The sequence below is a fragment of the Populus euphratica genome, unplaced genomic scaffold (assembly GCF_000495115.2).
Source record: "Populus euphratica unplaced genomic scaffold, PopEup_1.0 scaffold4.1, whole genome shotgun sequence".
NCBI lineage: Eukaryota > Viridiplantae > Streptophyta > Magnoliopsida > Malpighiales > Salicaceae > Populus > Populus euphratica.
This window is the reverse complement of record NW_011499859.1, coordinates 2,068,839-2,091,598: the sequence shown is the minus strand read 5'-3', so window position 1 is coordinate 2,091,598 and position 22,760 is coordinate 2,068,839. Positions and strand designations below refer to the sequence as shown.

The window sequence follows — 22,760 nt, the reverse complement described above, 5'->3', positions numbered from 1 at the left end:
TTTTCTCTTGTCTGCTATATTTTAATTGATGCAGTCGGTCCACTTAGCAATCATTTAACATTCGTGCACACGGGTAAAACATAGTAAATCATTACGAGAGGAATCAATTAAAATATCTTAAAGGGCTTGGAATTTTGATGTACCAGCAAGAATCCGTTTGTGGGACTAGACGAAGGGGACACATGGAGCCGACAATAACTTCTTTCATCTCTACACTTGCATTTTCCTGAGGGTATCTTTCAAATAAGCCTAAATATTATAATCATCTCCTGATCTATAGCTACGCAATGATAGGATATATTGAAGTAATATTTATAATATCATTTCTTCTTATATTATTTTGGTCAAAAAGTAAGTGTTTGGAATCATTGTGGGTGCTTTTATTATCAAATAATAAAATAACTATTCTTTTCTTACTGCTCTCCCCATTAACTGTGTCTCCCATTGGAGGATGGTTTGCCACCTAGTGATCAAGTAATCATACACCCACCCACATATTATAATTATAATAAATTATAAGTTTGTGGCTTTTTTACTGTTAATACTTTACTGCTCACCCTCTTATAATTTATTAGTGAGATTTTAAAAAAATATTTATTTTTTATACAAATAAACTCTTTTAAACTGAACTTGGAGTCTCATTGCATATTTGCTTAGGGGTGGAAGTTGAATTAAAAAAAAGGATTAAAATAAAAATTACAAGTAACATAAATATCGATTCTATAATTTATTTAAAAAGTCCATCTTTTTAAGCTATGAACTTTAATCTTTGTAGTTTTTAAGTATTATATTTTGTTATCAAACTTTATTTTTCTATTTTTTTAGTTTTTTTAGTTGGAGAAAGAGAGAAGGTGGCAGCATTCTAGTTTAGAAAAAAATTATTATTGACAATGATTTTGCCCACTATAACAATCAATTTTTATGTCAAATGATTTTGTACAACGAGAAGAGTTAAAATTAAGTATTTTTTTACTTTAAAAACAAAAAAAAATAGATGTAAGCTTTAAAATATTTTTTATTTCGAGTTGATTATAGATTTTGGAATGATTTTTTATGTTTTTGGAGGTGAAGAATTGGTTAAATAAGAATTCAAGGGTGTTTTTTTAGATGTTTTTAATCAAAAGTGGGTTGAAAATAGGTTTTTAAATTGAAAAAACAAAAGCATAGTTTTTCTAGTAACCATAGCAACAAGGTTTTGGGCATTTATAGACCACACATTGTTTTTTTTTTGCAAAGAATAGAACATACGATATGTTATCCGTTCCATTAACTTAAAAAAAATGATAATTAAAGGCTTGAGTATAGACCTTTTCTTTGTAGGCTAGGTGCTAGGCGTGGCTTACCAGACCCACAATGTCTATCCTTTTTTTTTTCTATTTGTTTAATAACTTTGTTTTCTTATAAAAAAATATTAATTTTTATATATATTTTTAAAAATAATTTTTTATTTATATTTTGATCAACACATCTTCTTTGTGATTTTTTTGGCTTATTTAGCCTTGTTAAAGTAGCGATTATTTTTATTATTATATTGATTGTATTTAATTTTTTATGAGATTAGTGTGATTTATTTATATTTTATATAGATTAAACTTATTTTTAAAATAAAAAAATTATTTTTTCATAATATTTTAACATGAACAAACTTGCATAACATGTTTTTTTCTTTGATTTTATTTAATAAATTTTATGTACATCAATTTATGTTATATATTGATTTTCATTAATAAATGCATTAAATACGGTTGTTTAAATCACCCTTATTAAATATCTTTATTTATTAGTTTTTTTAGTTTGTTTTATTTATTATTAATAATTTTTATTTATTGCTTTATATAATTTATTTATTTAATTAGATAATTGTATAAACTTTTTAATTTTTTTAGAAAAACCTATATATTCATAGTTTTTTTTTTTTTTGGAAAAAGCAAATTACGATGCACGCCGGCGCGCGGGTCAAGCGACAGAATATTTTAGCAGTGGAGTCCCTTTACTGTTTTAAACTAGTGACATATGTCACGATCATCCATCTTGTTAGTCCACAGGAAGTGATTTTTGAGTTCCACAAAGATCTTTTACCTCGACATTAAATAAATATTCCAAGTTCAGTATTCATTGAAACTGGACACGTTCACGCTTTCAATTCCAAATACATGTCTTTGATATTTATAAAAAGATTATAGGATAAAGATAAACTCAAGTTATCATATTACAACCAGAATTATAAAAATTCTAATTAATTATTTAAACATAAATTCTTTTTATCAGAGACCTTTTCCTATCTCAACAATCCTTCTATATATTGCTTCAATATATAGAGATTCGGTCACTGCATTTCCATCAGTAAATCTTGACTGGATGCTAATTGTTCCTTCTAGGGTTTCCACCAGGACCTTTTATTGATCGACCTCTTATTGGCTACCAATACAAAAAAGGAAACTAGCTAGGTCTGGGTTTCTTCTTTATTCGAATTGAGAAGAAAATGTTCATGTCTTTCCACGAAGAAGGGTTCTTAATTATTGATATAATGGTTGTACTGAAGATGCCGATATGTCGATGAGAGTTATGACTTAAAATATATATTTCATAGTAAGATGTGCATGAAAGCATCTCTCTTTTGCCATATAAAATACACTAATTATAATTCGATGATGCCTCCCATTTGCCACCATTCAAGAAAGAAAAATGTTGCAAACTAGGAATTCGTCTAGTGATGAAAGGGGTTTGTTTCTTTTTACTGTATCTGGATTTGAGTCCTGGCGTGCATGTCTGTCATCTTCGCGGTGCCTTACATGCCTACTGGGTTTGCAGGGTATTCAGTGGGTCGTGGGGATTAGTCGTGGTGCGCGCAAGCTGGCCCGGACACCCCACATAAATCAAAAAAAAAAAAAAAAATATTTCTATAAACATGAAATCTACTAGAGATGCTATGCTAAATGGCAACCTTTCCAATTTTTCTATCTGTAGATAGAGGTTCCTTCCAGCATCAACTTAACTTCAAAAACATTTCATAGTTATCCTAGGCGGTCGATAGTCTACAACGACATGCAGTGCTGATAATGTTTTTCCCAGCTGTAAAGCTTACCTTTCTTTCTTCTCTTTTCTATTATTCATTTGGAAGATTTTTCTACCTCTAAATCCAAGTCCAGATCTTATTACTTTACAGATCTTTGCAAGAAAAATTACAGATTGTTTTTGCTATCGATCGTTTTAGGTGCAAAATGCAAATTTTTCAGCAATTACGGTACAAAAAACTTTCAAGCAGGCACATGATAACTTGGACAAAAATCATTGCTTCCCTGGGAGAGAGTGGCTTGTGCCTTAAACACTCTATGGAGCATCGACAATTGAAAATTACTTTTGGTAAGTCATCATCAAGACCATGGATTTGACAACACTAAAGAGGGTTGACATGTTAATCACATATAATTAAACCATACCCCTGCTTGGGAATTCCTTGACTGCTCTTTGATTGGAACCTAGAGGCCTCTTTCCTTTTTCTATAAAAGGACGATATATTTGCCTTTTATTTTTTATGGTCTTTTCTAATCAAATTTCCAGATGAATACTTTCAGATCAAAAAAGGTCAAAAAACTCCCCCAAGACCATGGTCAAATTCACCATTTCGATCACAAATTCTGAGTGTAGCATTAAAACAAATGTTTTCATGGTCAAACCGCTGTCGGCTAACAAGTGTGCTGTAACTTCTCGTGGCTTTAATTGATTTGCTCCAAGACAAAGAGAAGAACAAGTGTTACTTCCCTAGTGTTGGATCCGAGCACAATGTTTTAAGAATCATCTGGTACAGTATCCATATTTTTTATTAGCGCATCAAATTAATAGCACTTGACTGGCTAAAAAGTTGGAAAAATGCTAGCAATTATTTATTTATTTATTTTTAGGGGAGGGTCATTAATAATGTTGTTTATGACAACCTTTCAAGGGAAGCAAGATCACCCGAACTATACCTTCGTACATAACTTGATGTTCAAATAATTAGGGTAATGAAACTAGTGCGCGCGCGCGCGTACAATCCAAAATAACTTAAAGGTTTTTTATTTGGCGGGTTGATCCATGAGTAACTCTTGGATGAACCATTATATAGAATCTTAACTTTACGTAAACCGTACGTAAGTATATTAATAAAGTTTTTCTTTCATAACCCTACCATACAGAGATAGATAACGATGGGAGTTGTCTGAAATGGTTTGGTTATATACTGAACGATATTTAGACCATATCACCTGTAGAGAAAATATTGTTATTAAATTCCATCGAATGAGTTAATTATAATTTTTTATAATTTGATTCCTTGCCAAGTCCACATTTATAATTTAACTATATAAAAGTTATTCCGGTGTTATCTAATTAATTATATCGGTCCAAAAACAACTTAAACAATTGTTAGAAGAAATACAAGAATAAAATTAAAAGAAGAAAAAAAGCGAAATGTAAAAGAAAGGAGGTCCTGAATTGAAAAGGAAAAAAGAAAAAGAAAAAAGGCAAGCTTCACTGTTCATTATAAAGCTACTTCAAGTTTCCTAGGTTTTTTAGAATAGTAGGGTAATGGGAGATCAAATGAAAACGACAAAGGTGAAGGGGTAAATACAGCAACAAGAGACAGCCAGTGCCCAACCATTCTCCCGGTACAACTCTATTCATGAACTAACTGCTAAGCAAGGTAGTAAGTTCATTTTCTTGGTAATTTCAAAAGACAAATTTTATGCCAAAAAATCATTAGAATTGTTCAGATTTGAACATTAATGGCAAGGGTATTAGCATTTCCACTTAACATCAAACTAATCCCATCAACCCGAGTGCTTTGAACTGCTCAATTTCCTCGCTTGTTTAATCCCGTATTCTGGCCGACAAAAAAAATCACCACGGAAGACTAATTGCGCATCAGAAAACCTAATAAACTCCCCCTCCAGAGGAACAAGAAGATTATTTAATGTATTTAAATAACAATCAGAACATGCAAAAGTCAAAATAGAGTCATTGATTATTGACCATCATATACAAAGAGCAAAAGAAAACACAAATTTACTAACAAATTAAGCCACCCTGTGTATATATTAATTGAACAATGATTTATTTCAAAAGCCGCTTTGAATCTCCTTTCCTTTGTTCAAAACGACCTTTTCCCTCGCAGCTGTTTGGTCCTAATAATTAAGCATCCTAGCAATGAAAAGAGTTTCTCCAGAAGCAAAAAGCTTCATTATTGTCAATCAGTAACCAAAGTACTGAAACTGAGGCTGAAGAAAGCTGTTAACGAAGCCTCCTGATGATCCTCTAATTGCCCCTTCATCTTCCTCTTCGTGTAACCCATCAAACTACAAATCAAAACAACACGGCACAGTTTTAACACATTTTCTGCGTTTCCTTAATGGCCTTACACTCATAAAGTACAAAATAAAACAATACCCATAGCTCCTCTTCGTCTTCATCTCTGGTAGAGCATGCAACCCTGGGAATCTCGCCAGTTTCATCGTTTCGTGCGAATCTGCCACGTATACGAGGTCTGTTGTCCGCTAGTGTTTTGCGGCAGGCGTACTTGTAGCATGAAGGGAAAATAAAATAAAATTAATTAACCAATATTAATTGATAATAGAGCGAACTATACAAACATAAAAATCATGTAAAATAACTGCAAAACATTCTTAGTTTATACATTATTAAATACTCCACTGGACAAAAGTTTATGCTTTGTGTCTCTGACCATGACTTGATTCATCTCTACTCTCTAGCACGAGCTTAAACTGGCGATCTATACTCGAACCAGTCTATTTTCTCAAACTGAATCCGAACCCGAATTATCATTTCGAGAAGTAATGATGTTTTACCTTTGCTACTTAAGTATGCGTATAGCAGTTGGATTAAATTAAATGGTTGTTTAATACTAACTAAACAAACTCTGTCTTACCTTAATTGTCTTGGTGAAGTTTCTCCGGGAACGTTTGGCTCTATACTTTGAGATTCTCTCCTTCCTTTCTTCAGCACTATAACGTCCTACTTTGAAGTTTGATTCTTCTATAAACGAGCTCTCTGTAGCTAAAGGACTTGAAAGGGACCTCTCTGTTGCATGCGTTGTTCTGTTAATATTCTAAAACAAAGACAAAAGAGTATTCCATTAGCAATTGATGATAGAGAAAACAGGACAAAAAAGAGCAAAAAACAGGGGACTGGAATAGATTAGTGAGCGGTTTACTTCTAAATCACCAGTGCTGTAAACCCTCCTCAATTGACCAGCAAGAAAGTTGTTTTCAGGTGAGGTTAAGGCTTGACTTTGATAATTTGGAGATTCCAAGAGAGTATCAAAGCGAGGTTGAAAGAGAAAGCCAGGCTTGCCTTCAAAAGAATTGCTACTGTAGCTTCTTTGCATCATCTTTGCCACATTCTCTACGCTACTATAACTATGAGGCATAAAAGAGTGTTGATTGTAAGTGGACTCAAAACTCAGTTGACATTCCTCGGTTTTCACCTCCAAAGCATCCAAGCCAGGGAAATTAGTATACCCACTGGCCAGATTTTCACCATTTGCTAAAGCCTGCAAATGGTTTGTCTGGTAAAGTGACAAATTCTCTAGTTGGTGACTTGGAGGTGAAGAGGAGAGAATACTTCGGCTAAAACTGTCTACATAGTTAGAGTTTTCAAGTGGGCATTGATTGTTTTGGTTGTTTGAGGATTCTTGAAGAATATCAATGGTAGAGTCACAAAAAGGAGAAAAAGGGTCAGGGAAGAAAAGATCACCACCATCTGGAGAGACTATTTCTGGAGTTGCACGGTGGTAGAAAGAGGCATCAAGAGCATAACGATCAGAAGACATATTTTTGAGTCCAATTCTTTTAGAATTGAACTCAAAGTATAAGAAAACTAGGACAAGAAACTTGAGATAAGTTGTTGTCGTTGTGGTTGGTGTGGTCGTTGTCGTTGCCGTTGTCGCCGCCGATGCAATTGCTTATTATTTTCGTGTGGAGCTGCTTCTTTTTGGTTATAGAACTGCCACACGGCAGCGCAGATGACACTTGGGCTCTGATTAGTTTAATCAGGGCATGACATTGCCATAACACCGAGTTTCTGCTCTCTCTCAACTCAAGGTTCAAACAAACGCAAGGACCAGTTAGTTCACCTATGTGATTTATAGAGCAGTCCACCTTGCTAAAATACACCTGTACTTTATCATAACTAAAACAACGCCCCAAATAATAAGAACAACAGAAGGTAACTTATTGTAAATTTGTAATAATTCCTCACCGTTCGATTACAAACAGCTCCTGTAGATATTTTGCGTGGATACACGTGAAAGATATATTTCACGTGGATTAAAAGTGGAAATACTAAATGTTTATGATCAAAGTTGGACTCGTGATTCAACGGTGCAGATTTTTTGATTGGAAGTATTAATATTTATTTTATGTAAAATGTGTAAGTGCTAGTATTAAAGCGAAATCTCAAATATCTTCTCGAAGACAAGCTTCTTCTTAACATCTTTTAAATCATTTTTATTGGTCATTATCTTTTGTCTGTTGATCATGATAGTGATATTTTTATAATAATGCAAATGATATTCTTTTTTTCATAATATTAATAGAGGTTTTTTTATTATTATTTTAGATCCGATCTTTTTATATATTTTACAAAATAATGTGTACGATTCATATATTACTAAGAGTTAATTATAACCTAATCGTTTAGAAAGAAGAAGAAGAGTGTTCTCAATAATTCTCTGTGGCATCTGAATAAAAACGCTTTGAATTTTTATAGTGTTCTTAATTTTTTATCCTTGAATTTTATTTGTATCATTATATTGTGTTGATTGTTGAGTGGGCTAGGTGATTTATTTCATATTTATTTCTTGAGTTTTCATGGTCTCAAAAAATCTAACATCGATCCAGTTCTTAATTTTACAAAAAAGAAAGAAATAAAAATGAAGGTATCAAAATTGAATGTGAGTTGAAATGCCGACCCTTTATTTTAAAAAAAATATATTTTTATTTTGGTTTTTTTTTCACAATTAAACCATCAATTTTTTTTTTTTGCACTTTTATCATTTCATACTGCCTTAATAGTGATTCAACTTGATAATTTTGATCATGTTACTTCTTCTGAGTTATCATGGTTTCAAAAAAAATATATTAATATTGAGTTGATTTTTTTATTTTTAAAAAATAATTAAATTATATTATTTTAAAAAAAATAAAAATGAAAGGACCAAAATTAAACTCTTGATAAAATGGAAACCTTTAAAAAAATGTGGAAACCTTTAAAAAAATGTGGTGTCAAGGCATTTTTTTCTAAATTTATAATTGGTCTATTTAGTTTGAAAGTTATACAGTTTAGTTTAAGATTTTATTTTACTCATACTCAAGTCCTTGAATTTTAGAAAAAAAAAGAGAAAATTAGAAAAAAAAATTATATTTTAACAATAAAAAAACTTGATTTTGATGTTTATAAGTTTTATTAGACAAAAAAAGTTATATAGAAGTTTCATAAACTTTAATCTTGTTTGAAAAAGACATACCAAGGTTAAGAAATAATTGTTTTTCTTAATTAATAATTTTTTTTTGACAATTTCAATTTTTTTTAGTTGATTAATTGATTTTGAGAGGTTTAAGAAATATTTTTTTGAGAGGTTAAAAATACTTTTACAGGCCCCTGATTTATATTTTTTTGAGAGGTTAAAAATGTAACTTTTTTTTTTTTGAAAAAAGCAAATAGCAAGGATTGTTTTCCACTACATGTCATATTTGTTTTATTTTCTTGAACAAAAAATATTTGATGACTTATATGTTATAGTTTATTTTTATTATCATGTAATTAAATAAAATATAATAAAAAATTAAATACTTGAATGTTTATTTTTCAAATGAATTTAAATTGATCCGTATCAATTTAATTTATATTTTTTTAAGATTAAAAAATAATTGAGAGCATCTTGAGGGGGTTGGGTTTTTCCTGGGGAGTGATGGAGGACTAAAGGATTAATGTTATTAGCGAGAAAACATGCATTATACAACATAGTTGTCATATGAGGCTCTCCTCGCGAGTTAATTTAAGAATTCGATGATTTAGGGTTTAAACTGAATTTGTTTTGTAAACGAACTATTCAAGAACCAAATCAAAATACAATTGAAAAAGACATGAGTTCTCCTTTCTCTCTTCCTATTGGTGTCGACCTTTACCCTAACCCTAATTAAGAAACCAAGACCACTATACAAGCCTCCGGACACTATTATTGATGACTTCTCTCTTCCTGCTGTCTCATCAGTTATTGTTCATTCTAATCCCGTTATGAAACTCTGGTCTAAACTGAGCCTTTACCTAAACAATTAGTTGATTCGCATGAGTCCTTCCATCCAACTCTATCACTCAATTTGAATGATATTGTCGAGGTACGTCCGTGAAGGGTTTAGTTTGGACTCGAATTTTGTAGAGGCGTTAGAATGAGCAAGAACTGACAGTACAGGGGCATGAGGTGATTTTCACCCTATGATTTGATTTCTGATGTCGAGAACTTGAAAGGTCTAGAGGATGGGGGTAATTAATGGCGCGGTTACATCCCTTAGGGATGCATTCGTGGGTGTTGATAGTTCAGCTGCTAAGGAGATTGGTCCATCCTTCACTACCGATTCTCCACAGATCTTTGTTGAATTTAAGATTTGTAATCGTCTACTTCCTCATATCAAGATAGCTCCAGAAGTGGTTGTAGAGCTAAGTAAGCCATGACAGTGGGCGGTGAAAGTTAAATTGTTAGGGGAGTCCATTGGCTATGGATTTTCTTGCTTTAAGATTACTCGGTTGTGGAAGGCCTAGGGGTGAATTATATGCTATAGATCTTGGTAATGGATTTTTTTATTGTGAAATTCTCAGTTGATGAGGATCGTGAGGTCGCTATTACTGACGGTCCTTGGGTGATTCAAGGACACTTAGACCTGTAAAAAGCCCTAGCATACCTCGATGCAATCTATGTACAGGGAAGAGGGTCTCAAGGGAAAATGCCTCCATACGGTGGGCCATGTCCTAATGCAAAGAGCTGAAGTTGAGAGGGCAACTGAAATTAGAAGTTTTTCAAAGTATTTTTTATTTTAAAAAATTAAAAAATTATTATTATTACTATTTTAAAAATATATTTTTGATATTAATATATTAATAACATTTAAAAGTATTAAATAATTATAAAATTAGCGGATCATGAGGTTTTTAATTGATGATAGTGATCAAGTTGTATTAAAAAAATAAAAATATTATTATTTTAAAATATATAAATTTATTATAAAATCTATTCATATGCATCCTCAGAACGACTTTTTACCTAGTTGATTGTTACTATTAGCGATCATTTTTAATTGTAGTAGTGCTTTGTTATTGTATGGAAAAGACAAAAACATTTGGGACATATTCATGTACTTTAAGAATTTATTTAAAAAATATATTTATTTTATGTGTTCAACGAAACACTTTTATTTTTCTTCTACATAAATTCCTTCTATCCCAATAAACTAACCAAACTTAATTAAACTGCCCAGCCCTTCCTCCAATAAAGACGCCAGTGTTGTTGATGTCAAGTGTTGTGGATAATTCGAGGGGTGATTATGATATTGTGAACGCTAGGGGTCGCAGTCCTTGTGGTCCTATAGTGAGTCACAAATTCTAGCGTTGGGCGGGATGGAGTTGGTTCTCGAACTAAGTCTGGTTTCGATGCAATTTGATTGGGCGGCGCATGGTTCTTACTCTTTTCTCTGCTTATTATCCATGTCTCTTTATAGGCAATTACATGATCCATGTTGCGGTCACCGTCTTCACTTGTTATTTTTTATGGAGATTCATGAGCCTTTGGATCCTGTCTGGAACAATAAGAGGTTGCTGGGTTATTATTCGGTAGACTATGTGGATCCTAACGGTTTTTCAGGGGGTATTTGGGTGTTTTGGCAGCAGAGTAGTATTTTTGTTAATATTGCCTCAATTATTTCTCATTATTTTTGTACTTATAGTCTACTTTCAGAATGAGTCCCTGTATATGGCTGTATCCAGTGGTTTTTGATAATCCAAGCGCTACGGTTAGGGAGCTTTGGTGGAAGCATCTGAGGGAAATTGCCTCTTCATGTCAATTTCCTCGGCTAGTTATGGGTGACTTCAATGATGTTTCAAGTCTTGTAGAGAAACTTGGAGGTAGATTTTGTTTTCGGAAAGCAGAAATGTTTGCAGAAAGCATCGCTGCTTGTGATCTTCTTGACATTGGCTTTCTGGGCTCTCCTTTCACTTGGCATCAGAAACACGGAAACAGCATGGTGTGGCTACTATTTCTGAAAGAGCAAGTCGAAATTTTATGCACCACCTCCCGCGGATTTCTCGCCAAAAAGGGGATCAGGTTCGCTTTATTAGCCATTTATCTTACACTAATGATCTGGGGAAGCATTCAGGTATTTAGAGGTGTTTACAGTATTCGATTTGAACTTAAAAAACAAATCAAACTCAATTAGATTAATTATGAAAAAATCAGACCGGATTGAATTGAATTCCAATTTAAAAGGAATTACATCGGTTTGGTTTGATTTGATTTTTTTAAAATAAAACTAATAAGCCATTAAAACTTAATCAAATAACATTGCTAAAATCAAATCTCTTTTTGATTTGATTTTTTTAAAATAAAACTAATAAGCCATTAAAACTTAATCAAATAACATTGCTAAAATCAAATCTCTTTTTGATTTGATTTTTTTAAAATAAAACTAATAAGCCATTAAAACTTAATCAAATAACATTGCTAAAATCAAATCTCTTCAAACAATTTTCATAACATAATTTATAAGATTTAACAGTATAAGATCAGATTTAATATAAGAATATCTATCTTTTCCAGAACACTAAAAAAAGTACTCAATTAAAAATATGTGAATAGATTGGATGAGACCACTGAGATATTCCTTTTGTTTTCTTTTTCGTGCAAAGTCAGGTGGCAAAAATATTAGGTTACAAACGTTTATGATGGACTCAATTAAAATCTAGCCGTTTGGGCTAATCCTAGCTATGAAATGACCATGAATGTGGGCAAAATGTAGAGGACTTTTGCATGTCTCGTGCAGAGTAAGATAGAAGGCAATGCACTCAAAGGCATGACATGGGTAGAAGAGAAGCGCGAGAGATGGAGAAAAGGTGGCACAAAAACCCAGGCCAAGGAAGACAATAAAAAAAAAGAAGAAGAAGAAGAATACGTGGACAGGTGACTTATACACCTGAATTATGGATCGCTCTGTTACACATAAAATATCTTAAATTATTAGATAAATATGAAGATTAAATAATTTCATTCTACACTAATTAGTTCTTTAACAATTCAAGAATACATAAATTTTCTGTCATCTTTCTTTTTCATTATTTATTTTTTATACTTACTAATTTAAGTATTAGAGAATTTCTCGGTACTTGTTTTCTCAGTAACAATCACTCTCAAATACAAAGTATATATTCAAGCCCACACCCTTCCGCTTAAGATCGCACCCCAAAGAAAACTCATTTTTTGTCCTAAGATTTTTCTCAATTTCATCTGAACAAAAACAGTTTGTGCATCTTTAACTGATTTAAGAGCTTGGAATTAGGAGAAGTGATCGGTTTGGGCATTCTTCTTATCGAGGCATGAAAGCAGTTTTAGAGGGTGATTTTATGCGTGTTGCCTTTGCTAAAACTAGTTTTTTTGTGTGTGATGCAACGGAATAGTTTTAAAAATCTATTTTTATTTATTTATGTTGCAATTAAAATAAATATTTGTAAGAAAGAGAACAACGTAAATTATAGAGAAAAATTAAATTTTATTAGGTGAAATTTCCTTTTCACATTACAAAAAATATATTTTGTTAAAGGCAGTTAAGTTATGCAACATAAATATATCTTGCTAGAACTAGTTTACATGATAGTTTTAAAAATTTATTTTTATTTAGCTCTGTAGAAATTAAAATAGATATTTGTAAGAAATACAACGACTTAAATTAGGGAGAAAAAAATATATTTTATCATGTGAACTTTCCTTTTCTTGTTTGGGTTTTTTTTTTTACATAAATATTTTTTCAGAATAAAACTAAAGATACTTAAAATAAATTATCTTAAAAAATTCAATCATTTTAATTAAGGAGAAAAACAAATATCTCTTCAATAAAAACACCATTTCCTTACTTGCTCATTACTTTTTTATTTTTGAAAAAACATGTTTTTTTATTTATAAAAAAGCAAATTTCAATAACATCATAAAAAATCAAGACTTGACAATTCTTTGCAATAGGAGGAAAAAAATAAAAAATTAATTAATCTAAGCAATTGTGTAAAATATATTATAATAAAAACAACAAAAAAGATATTTTGTTATTGTTGAATGTTCATGAGCATATTTGTTTTTTTAAAAAATTGTAACAGGTTTATATATAATAATTTACAAAGTAATTGTTAAACTATCATTACAAGTTATAACTTTATCTTAAAACTACGGTGAATTTAGATAATATTTAAAATACTTTTTTACATTAATTTTTATTTTAAAATAAAAAAATAAACTAAAAACATAGAAAAGAAACATAAAAAGAAGACAAATGCCTAGGCCTGAAAGAATAGGCCAGCATGCCTGTGAAAAAAAGAAAAAGCCTATGCATGCAAGGCTAGGACATGCATGCCTGAAATTTGTTTTTTTAAGGATGGCAAACATGTTATTTACTATGATTTTTAAAATAAGATAGATGTCATGTTATTTCTAAAAAAGATATTATATTATTTACTTGATTAAATTTCAGTCATATGAGGTGGTTAGAAAGCTATGGTTGAAGTTTTTAATCTTTAAAAACCTATGTTTTTAATTTATTTTCACCTGTAAATTCCGAAAAAGCAATATAAGAACTCCATTAAATCTATTATAATTCAAAAACTCTTTCATAATCTAAAAATATAAAATTAAATTAAGTAAAAATAACCTCCCCGAACATCAATCTATTTTTTTGGACAAGGTTAGAAATTCAAACCATTTCAATGGAACTTCTCTTCGCAAAACAAACCTATTAACACTAAAATTATTTTTTTATATAGCTGGAATATGTTATTTGATTTTTTTCTCTCTTCTCTTATTTTTCTATTGTTTTTTTTCTCATCACACTTCAGCACTAAAACATGAAAAAAAAATTCAAAACATATAATCTTCAAACCAGGGATAAAAAATGTATAAATTGAGACAGCAACTGATGTTTTCTCTGGTCTTTTGAGCAATATAATTTCTTTCCCTTTTTTGTTTGATTCCTTTTATTTTATTTTTTTTAATTAATTTATAATTGCATGTTAGAATATTCTCAAACATTTTGCATATAGAAGAGCATATGAAAAAAAAATCTCAATAAATAAAACACTTTCAACTTAACAAAAAAACAAACAAAATTTGATGATTAAAATAGAAGGAAACATTGATATCGACAGTTTATATTGTAAGGTAAGGGAACCATATTCCATGAATAAAGTGCCTATTGTTTTGGTTTATATTGTAATAGTTGTTGTAACTTGTAATGTACGTTTTCTGTTTATGTCCTAAATATAAAACAAATCCAGTTTTTAATGGAGTCGGGTTGCAGTTAATTGTTTTTTTTTTTTTTAAAAAAAATAATCAAACAAGTATATTTATAAACCGCACGGGGAGATTTTATTTATTTTTATGTTTTAAAAATATTTTTTATTTTTTATTTTAAATTAATATTTTTTTTATTTTTAAATCTTTTTAATTCACTAATATTAAAAAATATTTTTTTACATATATTTATAAATAAAAAATACTTTAAAAATAACCCAATCAAACTTTAAAACACACTAATAATCATATTTTATTATTTACTCTTATTTAATTTTTCACCAAGTGGACAAATGGGCGTGGGTCTCCGCTTGGTTCATCGTTTTTCTCTCCTCTTTAAACTTCAAATTGAAAGGGCACCAAGAAAGAAGCTTCCTTGAAAAAAGAAACATCCTCTTCCATTAAAAAAGAAGAAGAAGAAGAAGAAGGAGAGGCTTTCATTAGTAAAGTTAGTGTCTTGGTTGAACTTGTGTGTCTAAAACAAGAATTAAATTGGTGTATTTGAGAGAGATCTTAGAACACCATGGCTTCTCAGGAGCACTTGGACAAGATGCAGTTACGACAGAACTATAGAAATCTCTGGCACACTGATTTAATGGGCACCATTAAAGTTGATGCCCCATGTAAGAATTTAGTATTTTTTCAATCTTATTTTGTAGAAAGTTGGGAGCTGTGTTAAGTTTTTGGGGGTCTGATGCTGATTTCTTGTTTTTGTCTAATGCTCAGATTGCTGCTTGGCTCTTTGGTGGTGAGTGCTCCTTGATCTAATTATTTATTTGCTTTGAATTGTAGATCTGCTTGTTTTTTCATTTACACTCCTTTAAGTTTCGTGGGTTTTTGTGGTTTCTTGACATGGTATAATATGGCGTTGATTCTGATTCAGTGCCATTGCTTTTGTTCAAAATTGGGTGATTTTGATCCTTTGGCAGGATAGCTTTATATGCTTTAGTTCTACTGTTTCTTTTCCTAGTTGTGATCTTCTTTAAGTCTGCAATTTATATCTTCTTTTTCACTCTTTAGAGTTTTTTCACTGTATTAAATTGTTAAATTTACTCTTATACTCATTCTCCTTTGTTAACTCAAGTTATTATTCCCATTTCCGAGATATTTTCAGATTTTAATAAATCGACATGGATTGCTTGGAATTTGATTGTCCAAATCGTATCATTTTAACTGCTTTTGATTGAATGATGCTTGCAAAATACATGCTCTCGTTAGATGGTGCCTTCCACCCATGTCCAGGAATTGTAGTTACAAAAAATTTAGCTCTGCGAGGCTTTATTTCAATCAATCCAAAAGTTGCCATGCCTTTAACTTTGATTCTTAACCACATTCTGTTGTCCTTTTATTATCGTCTTGGTTTTATTTCATGTCCAAGAGATTCTTTTTTCATGGACATATGCATTGATCTATCCATGTTATGAATGCTCTGATATCTTATGCTCCTTTTCATTTTCTTCTCACGCATCTATATTTCATGTATGTCTTTTGTGGCCTATGCTTGCCATATGCTTTACAACGATTCTTAGTGGGAGAATTCTCATCAGGACATGGGAAGGAAGAGGGGAGCAAAAATGTTATGTGGGTTAGTTGAGAAGGATTTGTTGTAGCGTTGTTAGATAGCAGAAGTTAATGAGGTGGGCAGAATTGCAGATCTTTTTATAGAGTTCTTTTTTAACATTTTTTGGCTCTATACTTAATCAGTTCATTGGATTGTTTGCCTAAAAATATTATAGTCTTTGGCTGTAGCCATGTGAGATGTTGTTTTACCATTGAAAAAATTCTTGAAATTCAATAGTGAGCATCAAAATGGATTTTCAAGATTGAAATGTCAACATTAACATTTTTTGGTCTGTTCTTTTGTGTTCCCTCAAAACTGTTGCATGAAATTCACTTCCTCTCCTGATTGAAGAAAAGCAAATTGGTTGTTTCAAAATATTTTTTTTAGATATGAAGCTTGAAAAGGTATTCTATTCCAGATGGCTGCTTATATTTCTTGTAACATATAGGTCTGTGAGGTGATTGGGTACTGTTGAAACATTGTTTTTTTTTTTTTTTTTTTATCTTGGATGACAATTTCACCTAATCCAGTGGATATTCAGTGTCACCTGATCAGTCTGTTTGGATTTTATCTGGTTTGATCCAAGTTAGATAAAATTCAATCTAATTTGATCGGATTCGAAGTTGGGGGCTGGTGAGGGCTTCACCCAACCTGGGCCTAGACCTGACCCTGACCTAGTTTGTTTACTGTTTTTTTTTAATAAAAAAGTATACTTTTTTAAAAAATTATTTTAAATTTCAATGTAATGCATGGAATATTATTTTTATGGAGGATTTTAGTGATTTTATTTATGGATTTGAAGTTTAAACTATATGTGATGGTTTTATGATTCGTGGATTTTATTTTTAAAAAAATGGATCGACTTGGGTCGAGTACCTGCTAGGTGGAAAATTTTCCTCTTGACCTTATCCAATCTGGTTGGAGTCGGAGTTGGCTGATAGATGTTCTGATTCAGAGATGGGTGGGGCAAAATCTGACTCGTCGATCCATTGCCACCCCTCAAATTCCACATTCAATTCTGATGTAATTTTTTTACTTGTTTTTGTTCTCTTTTAAAAGTGCTGTTCTTGATAGCACCTTTTTCATTCATGATATATTTATGAATTGTAATGTTGTCATATTATGCACACATTTTCAAGTTCAAATAATTTCTGAATTTTCTTAAATCACAAAGCAGCTAATTCTCCTTCATTCTTTTGTAGTGGGCCATGTGTATCATACTTGCTCCGCAAACGAGCACTTTACAATGACATGTCAAGGTAATCAATGCTTTTGATTCTCATATAATGTTTAAGAGAGATTGTTATATTCTGTTTAAATGACCTGCCATCTTGTTGGTCACAGGTACGTTTGTTGTGCTGGTTACATGCCTTGTAGTGGCAGATGTGGGGAAAGTCGGTGCCCTGAACTTTGTCTTGCCACAGAGGTAAAGAGTAGTTTGTTTTTGGCCACTCATCATGTTTTACTCTATTACAAGTTTATTGGTCAAACATTCAGCTCTAACAACTTACAAGGTAAGGGATATATATTGAAATATGACTTGGACTCATATCTAGAAGTTTTATAGAAGAACAGTCTTGAATGTTATAGGCTATTTTTTTTTCCTGAACTTAGCTAGCATATAGTGATATGCTAGATTCGTTTCCTCATGACATTTGGGGTGATTTCAGATTAAGATGTACATCGATTGTATAGGTATACCCCAATATATGGGGATCTTTCATCTAAAGTTCTTTTGTTGATTCCTGATAACCAGAAACTTGTTTATCTTCGTCCATGACCTGTTTAGGAGTGTGGTTGCGGTTGCTTTTTAAAATGCTTTTTACTCGGAAATGTATCAAAATAAAATTTTTTTTAAATCATTTTTGACATTAGCACATCAAAAAAATTTGAAAATACCAAAAAATATTAATTTGAAGCAAAGAAAAAAAATAAAAAAAATTCAATTTTTTTAAAAACGCAAGAACAGAAGTTTGGTCAGATTTCTGTAGAATATGCTTTGTCATGGATAGGAACTCTAGATGATTCTTGACATGCTTTTATACTCACAACAGTGGGGACATATTTTAGCTTAAAACTGCCAGATATTGTATTGAAATTATCTACAAAGAAAGTGGCTCATCAGTTGTAGTTGGTTTTATGGTTCTAAATAGTAACATATGTTATGCCTGCCATTAAAACACATTCCTGTGGTTATTTTATTACTAACCCCAGTTTGTTTTGAATTCCCAGGTATTCCTTTGCTTTGGAAATTCAGTGGCCTCCACTCGCTTCATGTTGCAAGATGAATTCAACATTCAAACTACAAGATGTGATAATTGCATTATTGTATGCACGTGTTCCTCCCTATCTCTCTCTCTCAAAAGAAGCGTGCATAGTATCTTTGCTTATCTGCATTTGGTTAAACATGTTGCCTGTTCCTATTCAGGGTTTTATGTTCTGCCTCCAACAAATTGCATGCATATTTTCTATCGTTGCAATGATTGTTGGAAGTGAAGAGATTCAAGAGGCTTCCCAGTTGCTATCTTGTTTGGCTGATATGGTGTACTGCACGTAAGTATTTACACCCATATCTTAATATTGAATGCGTTCAACCCAATTGGCTTACATCTTTCTCACTGATTCTGCTGTTTCATCCTTTTTCCCTCTGGCCAGGGTTTGTGCTTGTATGCAGGTATGTTGTTGATCCACAAAACACCTCATAAAATACTGGTTTTTTGAATGACGTCAAATCAACTATGCTAACTGGCTAAGTTTCTCAGACACAACACAAGATTGAAATGGACAAAAGAGACGGCATGTTTGGGCCACAACCAGTGATGGCAGTGCCCCCTGTTCAGCAGATGTCACGCATTGACCAGCCAATTCCTCCCTCAGTTGGATATGCACCTCAAACATACGGACAGCCCTATGGACAACCCTATGGCTATCCACCTCAGCCCCACCAAGGGTACCCCGTAGCAGGTTATCCTCCATCCAGCTACCCACCCCCTGCTTATCCACCATCTGGCTATCCAAAGTGATCTTTTCACTGTGATAAATGTTGTCGTGCAATCTCAGACAAACATTTCATTGTGGCTAGTATTTTGGTTTGGAGGTGATGAAAAGTTCGAACCTCTGAGTTGTGTCTGTGGGAAACAAATGTCTTTTATTATATATTAATTAATATATAATATAACTTTTAATGAATATGAGAATGATTCCAATATAACGAAACTCATTTGTTATTGTTCTTCGTGCACCATGTTAGCACCATCCTAGTTGGAAAATTCCAATCGTTATTTATCATGTTCCTGCACCAAAAATGGAAATGAGAAGGCAACATGAGAAAATTTAAGTTAGGACCACAGCCTTCCAAGACGTGTGAGAAAATCTCAATATTTTCATTCGTAGCAGAAAATTAATAAGATATATTAATTTCAATATATATATTTTTAAAAATATAATCTTATTAAAATAATTTGAATAAACATAAAAAAATTAAATTTTTAAAATAAAAAATCAATCGGACATTTCCTTTTATTATTTTTTTAAAAAGAAAAACATATGTTAGGTTTATAAATATGTTTTGAGTTGTTTTCTTTATAATCTTAACATTTGATTTCCATTTAGTTTGTTTGTTAAAACATATTAATATTAAAAACAAATAAAAATTATTATTTTAACATATTTTTAAATAAAAAATATTTTAAAAAACAACAAATATTATATAATATTCACATAATTTGTTAACGTCATGAATGGTCGTCACACAAAGATACGGTCTCTTGAGTCACCTCACAAAATTTTAGTAACCTAGGATTCAACTGATCAATAATATTCCATCATTAATTAATATAAAACTAATTTATCAACATTTTTTAATTAATTATTAGTAACTTCTGATTTAACTAATTAATCAACAATACTCCATCACTGATTAATTTTAAAACTAATTATTCAACAATCATTCACTAATTCTTAGAAACTTCGACTGAATGTCTGGTTGATTTAAAAATCTAGTGGAACCTAGAGAAACTAGTAAGCTAAATATGTAATAATGTGCCACTATCTGAGGTTAAAACTTTCCTTTATAATTAAAAAATTCATAACAGTATTGGTATTTGATGTTGTAACGACAAGAAAATATATACCATTGAACAGGAAGAGGTCTTAATCTGCACAAACCGTATCTTAATTGTCCATGAATAAAAATTTGTTTTTCCTCTACTGGTGGTTTAAAAATTCTCTCTTATCTTTCACGAGGAGCTAGATCCACTATGAATTGCACAAGGAATAAGAACGCCCTCCTACTCTAGAACATTACAAGTTATGTCATAAATCTGCAGTTATTTATCTCAACACTTGGACAGTAAAAGTCCCGAAAACAATTGTTAAAAATTGACCAATGCACACAATTCTTCAAGACTTTAGCTTGGAAGGCTCCTTGGAGCTTTTGAGAGGGTTTCTCAAATGGCCTCTTCAAAAAGAGGATAAGGAAAGAAACCAAGGTAAAGAGAGACAAAAGGAAAGAAAAGAAGAAAGCAACTGGTCACCAGAAATATCCTAGGAAAAGAAAAATGCTGAAAAGGATCCTTAAAACATGGTTTGAAAAGGTTCCTTATGGCACACATAATCATTTTCATGCTTGTGTTCTATTAGGGATTGGATAAGCTCAAGCTATATATGGTGTGCTTAAACGCACACTTACCTGGTTGGTCCTGTGAAGGTGACTCTAAACTTACCTTTCAAGAAATGGAAAGCGAAAGGCAGTAAGATACAGTGGTAATTGATGCCCGTATCTAGCTAGTCCTAATTACAGTGGCTCGATCTTTGAAACTTAAGACTCCAAATCCAATGCAAATTGCAGTGAACAACAAAAATAATATTAACGTCTAGTTCTACCCTCTATTTTGTCTACTTGTAGCAAAAATCAATAATGCAGCATCCAAGACTTGTTTTTTATGGTTGCAAAACCTAGCTGATACGCCAAAAAAAAAAAAAACAAAACATGAGAACAAACATTACCACATCCACGCATGATATGTACAGAACGTCATGAATTACCGGCCCAATAAACCAAGATTGATTGAAGGAAGACATCACATTACCACAAGAAAAAAAATTAAAAGAGAACGCAAACCTCTACGGCCAGTTAACCAAATGGTGAAAGTCTGCGCTTGAAATGTGTGGTTAGGATACACATCTCAATCGGAATACAAATTAAAAGCAGCTGTTAATCAGAGACCATATTATAAGAAGGAAGTAAATGAAAACATATGGAGGAAAGCATGGGACTGCCAATATTGAAGCTCGTCAACCCATAGATAGGGAAACAAAATCTATATGTACAGAAAACCTAATTCTAACACCTGGATTTTCTCTCTGTTTTTTGTTTTTTTTTATACCCAACCACTTTTGTATATTTACAAACCATACCCACCTCAACCCAAGAAAACAAAAAAGAGGCAAAACAGAAAGAAAAGAAAAAAAAATCTCTATTCCTTATCTTTTCTTCTTAAAATAAAATCCACTACAAGCCAGGGATTTATGAATACTCCCCATAAAAATCAGTAATAGCAGAAGCAGCCCATAGCCTTTCATTGAAACTCTCTTGCATATCATCGGGAATAACTTGTGTCCTACAAAGTGGACAAGTTATCTGATCATACGCCATCCAACGGTCCATACAGCATTTGTGGAATATATGGCGACAGTTTGCAAGCCGTCTGATCTCGTCGAACTCTTCAAACTCGTACAGACAAACAGCACAGCTATCGGCAGAAGGCTCAACAAGCTCCGAAAACTTGACAACAGGAAGGATCTCGCGTATCAGAAGGGCAGAAACAGAGTGACTGTGAAAGTCAGGGACACGAAATGGGGGGGTATTTTCAGTTGAAGAAATGCCCGGTTCAAGAAAGTCAGGGAGACCTATGTAGTGAAAGAGAGTGTTTATCAGTTTTCTAATGAAACCCAGGAAAGAAAGTGTGTGGAGGAGGAGTTTTGGGAGAACTATTTCTGAATAGCCTACAGGAAAACCCATGCTGCGCTGCTTGTGTTTCTTCTTATGTCACAGAGAGAGAGAGAGAGAGAGAGAGAGAGATTGTGTTAGATAAAGAGAGATGTAGAGGGAGAGGAGGCTGCTGGGTTTTATAGGAGTTCTTGTGTGACTTTAGATTTTCCTATAGGTACATGCATACATATATAAGTAATAAGAAATTATTTCACTTGTGTCTTATCCTCGGGTCTTTTTAAAGGTAGGTAGGGTTAGAGTTGGGTGCAATGTAAAAGGGAAATGTCAGGATAGCTAGCCGTGTTTGTCGCCAATGCTCTTCGTCGTTAACCTCGCACACATCTCTTTTGGGATTTATCGATTTTTGCAAGCCATGAACATTGCATAATTTTTTTTAGATTAATATGGTGTTCAAGTTAAAAGAAATATTAGCTACAAACACTATTTTGTCAACGAGAAAAAAAATATTAACTATAATCCACGATATTGCTTGAGTATTGTAGCATTTAGACTCAAGATCTTCCACCATCTTTTTTTTAGAAAAAAAAATAAGAGAAAATATTAAGGTCAGAAGATTTCCTCCATAAACCTTGATGAAAGAAAACTCCAATATATGT

At 32.0% G+C, this 22,760-nt stretch overlaps 3 protein-coding genes across 3 annotated transcripts; 1 reads left to right on the top strand and 2 right to left on the bottom strand.

The window, feature by feature from the left end:
- Positions 1-4,912: 4,912 nt before the first annotated feature.
- LOC105124351 (uncharacterized) lies at positions 4,913-7,093 on the bottom strand. Its single transcript, XM_011024336.1, has 4 exons — positions 6,209-7,093; positions 5,924-6,103; positions 5,425-5,553; positions 4,913-5,333 (listed from the first exon to the last, which is right to left on the bottom strand). The coding sequence occupies exons 1-4, from the start codon at positions 6,824-6,826 to the stop codon at positions 5,229-5,231; spliced, it is 1,032 nt and encodes a 343-aa protein (XP_011022638.1). The 5' UTR covers positions 6,827-7,093; the 3' UTR covers positions 4,913-5,228.
- A 7,825-nt stretch (positions 7,094-14,918) lies between these two features.
- Positions 14,919-19,344, top strand: LOC105124350 (uncharacterized). Its single transcript, XM_011024334.1, has 8 exons — positions 14,919-15,213; positions 15,317-15,338; positions 17,354-17,410; positions 17,496-17,577; positions 18,384-18,479; positions 18,580-18,704; positions 18,807-18,825; positions 18,914-19,344. The coding sequence occupies exons 1-8, from the start codon at positions 15,114-15,116 to the stop codon at positions 19,172-19,174; spliced, it is 762 nt and encodes a 253-aa protein (XP_011022636.1). The 5' UTR covers positions 14,919-15,113; the 3' UTR covers positions 19,175-19,344.
- A 2,022-nt stretch (positions 19,345-21,366) lies between these two features.
- On the bottom strand, positions 21,367-22,273 carry LOC105124349 (E3 ubiquitin-protein ligase RHA1B-like). The gene has a single exon (XM_011024333.1). The coding sequence runs from the start codon at positions 22,171-22,173 to the stop codon at positions 21,679-21,681; it is 495 nt and encodes a 164-aa protein (XP_011022635.1). The 5' UTR covers positions 22,174-22,273; the 3' UTR covers positions 21,367-21,678.
- Between the last annotated feature and the right edge of the window lie 487 nt (positions 22,274-22,760).

Excerpts from the sequence above, each read along its gene's own strand:
- LOC105124349 (XM_011024333.1), bottom strand. The coding sequence starts at position 22,173 with ATGGGTTTTCCTGTAGGCTATTCAGAAATAGTTCTCCCAAAACTCCTC.
- LOC105124351 (XM_011024336.1), bottom strand. The coding sequence starts at position 6,826 with ATGTCTTCTGATCGTTATGCTCTTGATGCCTCTTTCTACCACCGTGCA. Across the intron at positions 6,104-6,208 it reads ACAGCACTGGTGATTTAGAA|AATATTAACAGAACAACGCA; the intron begins GTAAACCGCTCA and ends TCTTTGTTTTAG. Across the intron at positions 5,334-5,424 it reads AAGACGAAGAGGAGCTATGG|TTTGATGGGTTACACGAAGA; the intron begins GTATTGTTTTAT and ends TTTGATTTGTAG.
- LOC105124350 (XM_011024334.1), top strand. The coding sequence starts at position 15,114 with ATGGCTTCTCAGGAGCACTTGGACAAGATGCAGTTACGACAGAACTAT. Across the intron at positions 15,214-15,316 it reads CATTAAAGTTGATGCCCCAT|ATTGCTGCTTGGCTCTTTGG; the intron begins GTAAGAATTTAG and ends TCTAATGCTCAG. Across the intron at positions 17,578-18,383 it reads AACTTTGTCTTGCCACAGAG|GTATTCCTTTGCTTTGGAAA; the intron begins GTAAAGAGTAGT and ends TTGAATTCCCAG.